Genomic DNA, 6,591 nt, shown 5'->3' with positions numbered 1-6,591 from the left:
GAATTGAACCCACGCTGTCAGCATCACTCGATACCACAAAGCAGCCATCTGGTAAACCGAGCCAACTGAACCCCGAGTTAACGGTATTACTGATTTTCAGAAAACATTTTAAGGCGACATGAGAAAGTGTGTGAGAGTTTGTGTTTGTGTGTGTGAGAGAGAGAGTGTAAGTGTAAAAGAGTGTGTGAGTGAGTGTGTGTGTGAGAGCATGTTTATGAGTATGTGTGTGTGAGGGTGTATCTGTGTGTCAGTGTGAAAGTGTGAGTGAGAGTTTGTATGTGAGTGTGTCAGTATGTGTGTGAGAGAGTGGTGCTGTGGGAGGAAACCAGAGCACGCGAACAAAACCTGGGTCGACACGGGGAGAATGTGCAAACTCCACACACACAGTCGCCTGAGGCTAGAACTGAACCCAGGAATGAAGGGCTCCTGCCCAAAACGTCGATTCTCCTGCTCCTCGGATGCTGCCCGACCTGCTGTGCTTTTCCAGCACCACTCTAATCTAGACTCTGATCTCCAGCATCTGCAGTCCTTACTTTTGCCTTGTGAGAGAGTGTGTGTATGTGCGTGTGTATGCACAAGAGAAAGAGTGTGTATGTGGGAGAGAGTGCATGAGAGAGATTGTGTGAGCGTGAGAGAGAGCGTGTGTATGCATGTGTGTATCTATGCGTGCGTATGTGAGAAAGTGTGTGTAAGAGAGAGAGATTGTGTTTGTGTGTGTATGTGTGTGCGTGTAGGTGTGAGTGTGTTGCATTAATGTTAGCATGGAGTGTTTCTGTGCTGTAGAGAATGGGTAATTCTGTTGAAAAAAATAACGAGATGTCAAATTAAACAAGTGTTAGAAAATTTATTGCACCATCTATGTATTTCCACCTGGATTCGAATACAGTTAACTGAAATAATTCCTGACAATCAAGGAGCTCTGGAGCAGTGCTGGACCCCACCTTGCAGATCTTTGCCAGTTTCAGATGCTTCCTGCATAAGGGTCACCGGTTGGCATCGCTGGCCCGTTCACTGGGTGGGGATGTGAGATGTCAGCTTGAGCCTGACTGAATACGTGGCCCCCTCCCTGGTGGATTCTCCTCCTCCCTCCCACACCAGCTTCATGAGGTTCATTATCCTCCCTCTGCCATCGACTGATTCGGTAGATAGGATAGTGAAGAAGGCGTTTGGTATGCTTTCCTTTATTGGTCAGAGTATTGGGTACAGGAGTTGGGAGGTCATGTTGCGGCCATACAGGACATTGGTTAGGCCACTGTTGGAATATTGCATGCAATTCTGGTCTCCTTCCGAGTGAAAGATGTTGTGAAACTTGAAAGGGTTCAGAAAAGATTTACATGTATGTTGCCAGGGTTGGAGGATTTGAGCTACAGGGAGAGGCTGAACAGGCTGGGGCTGTTTTCCCTGGAGCGTAAGAGGCTGAGGGGTGACTTATAGAGGTTTATAAAATCATGAGGGGCATGGATAGGATAAATAGGCAAAGTATTTTCCCTGGGGTGGGGGAGTCCAGAATTAGAGGACATAGGTTTAGGGTGAGAGGGGAAAGATATAAAAGAGACCTAAGGGGCAACTTTTTCCTGCAGAGGGTGGTACGTGTATGGAATGAGCTGCCAGAGGATGTGGCGGAGGCTGGTACAATTGTGACATTTAAGAGGCATTTGGATGGGTGTATGAATAGGAAGGGTTTGGAGGGATATGGGCCAGGTGCTAACAGGTGGGACTAGATTGGGTTGGGATATCTGGTCAGCATGGACGGGTTGGACCGAAGGGTCTGTTTCTGTGCTGTACATCTCTATGACTCTATGATTCACCACAACTGAGAGATTCAATCCTGGGCACTTCCTCATCTTAATGGTTCATCCCAGAGCACCATCAAGTTAATTCCAAAGACGTTTGTGATATGAACTCACATAAATTATACAATCTAAAATCAGGGGGACAATTCTAAAGGAGGTGCAGGAGCAGAGGGAGCTGGGTGTATCTGTGCACAGATCATTGAAGGTGGCAGGACAGGTGGAGAGAGCAGTTAATAAAGCACACAGTGTCCTCAGCTTTATTAATAGGGACATAGAGAACAAGAGCAGGGAGGTGATGTTGAACTTTTACAAGACCCTTGTTAGACCTCAGCTGGAGGGTTGTGTCCAGTTGTGGGCCCCACACTATAGGAACGATGTGAACACATTGGAGAGAGAGGGCAGGAGGGATTTACCAGAATGGTTCCAGGGATGAGAAACTTCAGTGAGGAGGAGAGATTGGAGACATTGGGACTGTTCTCCTTGGGGAGAAGGAGGCTGAGAGGGAGATCTGAGAGAGGGTTCCAACATCATGGGGGGAGGGGGCTGGACAGAGTAGATCGGGACAAACTGTTCCCACATGGAAAAGGAACAGGAACGAGAGGGTCAGAGATTAAAAGGGATGAAGTGAGGGGGAGGTGAGGAAATTCTCACCGAGCGAGTCACCATTACTCACACAATCATGAACCGTTAAAACCTGTTTGGTTCACTCACTCCCTTATCCAATCTGGCCCATACGTGACTCCAGACCCACCGAAATGGAGTTGGCTCTCAACTTTGTTCTGGAATGGCCGAGCAAGTCAGTCAGCTTGGGGGCAATTAGGGAGGGTCAAAAAACAAGCTGGTGCCATCAGCTTGAATGACGGAGCAGCCTCGATGGGCCGAATGGCCTACCTTTATCTGGTTGACGGTCGCATCTGAAACAGGCAAATGCCTGGACTGGCTATGGCCACCAGGGATGGAGAGAGGGGATTGGGTAGGAGGTGGGGTCCTTGTGTTTTTGATCTGTTGACATGTCGTCCCAGCCAAGCGGTTGCCCCAGAAACCCAGTCCCTGATGGGGGAGGGGGGGGTGAACTGCAATGGCGACCAGCCTACCCTGCTCTTCATTGGACACTTTGCAAAGGCTTTGGCAGCAGAAGGGTGAGCAGGAAGTCGCTGAGACGGGTCGGCATGTAGGAGAGGGGTATCCAGAAGAGCTTGGCGTCCCATCCAGCAGCGTAGCGTGAGCGAGGGTGTCTGGCCACTAGAGCATGCTCCATACAGGTTGTGACTTTGGATAGGTCACCATCACATAACATATTCATGGAGAACCGCTGGGCCTTCATATCTGAAAAGGAAATGACACAGCAGCTAATAGAGTCGACCTCGCACTTACAGGAAGATATTCAACAACCATAAAATGACAGGCCCCCCCCTTGTTCCTTTCTAAACACTGCCCTGCCCCACCCTCCCCACCCCCATAGTACACATCAGTTCTGAGGTAGCTTGCAAGCAGAGGTGACAATGAGGTCCCCTCCTGGAATGAGCTCAAATCCGTGGAAAACAAGCAGTAAACAGCGATGATGCGAGGAGACCGTCTCTCAGTGGGTTACAACAACAACAACCAGCAATCAGAGAGAGACATTCTCAGCTACACAAACCTGGGGGAATCAACAATGCCTTCCAGCGCATCTCCTCCACTTCCTGCACCTTCACCCTTGAACCCTACCCCTCCAACCTCAACAAGGATAGAACCCCCCTGGTCCTCACCTTCCACTCCACTAATCTCTAGTCAGACCCCACCACCATTTCCCTCACCACCCCTATCTGCATTCCGCAGAGACCATTCCCTCTGTGACTCCTTCCTTAGGTCCATGCCCCACCAACCCTCCACTCCTGGCACCTTAACTTGCCGCTGCAAGAGGTGTAAAACCTGCGCCCACACCTCCCCCCTCACCTCCGTCCAAGGCCCCAAAGGATCCTTCCACATCCAGCAGAGATTTTCCTGCACATCCAAACATCTCACCTACTGTATCCGTTGCTCTCAATGTGGTCTCCTCTACATTGGAGAGACAGGACACCAACTCACAAAACGTTTCAGAGAATATCTCTGGGATACATGCACCAACCAATCCCACTACCCTACTTCAACTCCCCCTCCCACTCTGCCAAGGATATGTAAGTCCTGGGCCTCCTCCACCACCAAATCCAAGCCACCCAACGCCTGAATGAAGAACGCCTCATCTTCCACTTTGGGAACCTCCAACCGCACGGCATCAACATAGTCTTTACCAGTTTCCTCATCTCCTGTCCCCCAACTTCATCCCAGAACCAACCCTCTGACTCGGTACCACCCTCTTGAACTGTCCTACCTGTCCATCTTCCTTCCCACCTATCCACTCCACCCTCCTCTCTGACCTATCACTATCACTCCCCACTTGCATCTGCCTATCGCCTTCCCAGCTACTCTTCCCCCAGCCCCATTCCCACCCTCACCCTTTTATTTATCTCTCAGCCCCCCTTCCCACATTCCTGATGAAGAGCTTATGTCTGAAATGTCGACTCTCCTGCTCCTTGGATGCTGCCTGACCTGCTGTGCTTTTCCAGCGCCACACCACTTTGCGACTCAGTCCACCCACCAGTCAAGATGCCACAGTTGGTAAGGGCAGTGTGGCATTGAGCTGTACAAACATGGGTCAAGTCTTGCATTCAATGCCCTGCGTTGACTAATCTTAACCCTAACTGGCCTCACCCCAACTGGTGTTGTCCAGGGCTTCCAAGAATAAAGGTTAGGATGTTCAATCATTGACTGACCAGGGAGAGTACTAACCCAGAGTATGAACAGAACACCGAACCTCTTTGTTACTCACGTCATTTTGCATTCACCCACTGGGAGGATGCCCTCTCTCATGCCACTTGCTGAACTGTGCCCAATTTCTGACCCTCAGAACCAGAGCGGTGTTGGTACTGTCAGGCTGAATACCTACACTTTGCCAAGTAATTCTGTCCGTAACTCTCTCGGACTTCAGGAGAAAGTCTGTCCCAGAGACGCTGCAGGTCATTCTCGATGCCTGCCAGGTTCGTCACAGCTGTCTTAAAGAAGCCAGGCTCGATGATGCAAACCTGGATGCCAAAATGATGCATGTCCCGCCTAATAAAACACAATGGGAATGTAAGTGAGCAGGAAAACTCATAGAATGTTGTATTACAAGGGGACCTGAATGGAAGAGTAGGGAGATTACACTTAGGTTGTGTGTACAGTAGTGGACACCGTACTGATGGAAGGGTGTTAATGCGTTGGAAGCAGTTCAGAGAAGGCTTATGAGACTAATCCCTGGAACAAGTGGATTGCCTTATGAGGAAAGGCTGGACAGGCTAGGCCTGTGTCCTCTGGAGTTTAGAACAGTCAGAGGTGACTTAATTGAAACATATAAAATTCTGAGGGGGATTTGACCAGATGGGTGTGGAAAGGTTGCTTCCTCTTGTGGGAGAATCGAGAACTAGGGTCATTGTTTTAAAATTTAAAACGGAGATGAGGAAACGTTTTTCTTCTCTCTCAGCAGACTGTTCTGAAAATCCTTTTATCGATTCATGTGCACTTTGGAACAGCTATTTGCACTTATATGGCACCTTTAAATGCAGTGCAAAGGTTCCAAGATGCTTCACATTCTGTGCTACTGGTCAGGTGACAGAGAGGTCAGTTTGCAGAAGGAAAGTTTTACTGGAGGGGGGGGCGCGATTCTGGAGAGGAGGGTCTCAGCAGCTGAAGGCGTGGCCGGGGCGGGGTGTGGGGGGGAGTGATAAACATCAGAGAGCCTCCAAGAGGCGTGAGCTGGTGCAGTGCGGAGATGCAACTCACCCGGCATATCACCACAGTCCTCATCGGAAACTTTACCCTGGCACCTCACTCAGTCCCGCAGTGTCGGCCCCAGTTTGTGCTCAATTCACCCAAAAGCAACTTGAGAACGCGATGTCCCGACAGAGCCGCATGAGAGGGGGACTGGACTGACACCATCCCAACTGTGACAACGGCCTTTACCCAATCAGCAGTAACAGGCAGAATATTTGACCGGTTTTAGTCATTCAGGAGATGTGGACATCCTTGGCATTTATTGCCCATCCCTAATTGCCCCAGATGGGTAGTTGAGACTCAGCCCTGTTGCTGTGGGTCTGGAGTCACATGTAGACCGGGTAAGGGTAGCTGATTTCCTTCCCTAAGGGATATCACTGAACCAGTTGGGTTTTTACTCCAATGGACACTGGTCACCTTTAGCCTTGATGTGGAGGGGCCGGTGTTGGACTGGGATGGACAAAGTTAGAAATCACACAGCACAGTGGTATAGTGGTCAGCACTGCTGCCTCACAGTGTCAGAGACCCAGGTTCAATTCCTGCCTCAGGCGACTGACTGAGTGGAGTTTGCACATTCTCCCCATGTCTGCGTGGATTTCCTCCGGATGCTCCGGTTTCCTCCCACAGTCCAAAAATGTGCAGGTTAGGTGAATTGGCCATGCTAAATTACCCGTAGTGTTAGGTGAAGGGGTAAATGTAGGGGAGTGGGTTGCAGGTCGGTGTGGACTTGTTGGGCCAAAGGGCCCGTTTCCACACTGTAAGTAACCTAATCTAAAAACCAGGTTATAGTCCAACAGGTTTATTTGGAAGCACTAGCTTTCAGAGCGCTGCTCCTTCATCAGGTAATTGTGGAGCAGGATCATAAAACACAGAATTTATACCAAAAGTGTCATGCAATTAAAACGATATATTGAATCCAGGTTTGTTCAATATATCATTTTAATTGCCTGAAAATGTTATTTGTTTGCTA

At 49.5% G+C, this 6,591-nt stretch overlaps 1 protein-coding gene across 1 annotated transcript in view; it reads right to left on the bottom strand.

Moving 5' to 3' along the window:
• Positions 1 to 805: 805 nt before the first annotated feature.
• rdh5 (retinol dehydrogenase 5 (11-cis/9-cis)) overlaps positions 806 to 6,591 on the bottom strand; it is a 29,601-nt gene continuing 23,815 nt past the window's right edge. The window contains exons 4-5 of the mRNA XM_043681788.2: positions 4,759 to 4,922; positions 806 to 3,119 (exon numbers count right to left, since the gene is read on the bottom strand). Coding sequence (XP_043537723.2) covers positions 2,896 to 3,119; positions 4,759 to 4,922 — 388 coding nt within the window. The 3' untranslated portion in view covers positions 806 to 2,895. The remainder of the gene's footprint in view (positions 3,120 to 4,758; positions 4,923 to 6,591) is intronic.

This window comes from Chiloscyllium plagiosum, unplaced genomic scaffold (genome assembly GCF_037043375.1).
Source record: "Chiloscyllium plagiosum isolate Xiang-an unplaced genomic scaffold, Cpla_swu_hap1 HiC_scaffold_53X, whole genome shotgun sequence".
Lineage (NCBI taxonomy): Eukaryota > Metazoa > Chordata > Chondrichthyes > Orectolobiformes > Hemiscylliidae > Chiloscyllium > Chiloscyllium plagiosum.
The sequence above is the reverse complement of the archived record's forward strand: the minus strand, read 5'-3'. Positions and strand labels throughout refer to the sequence as shown.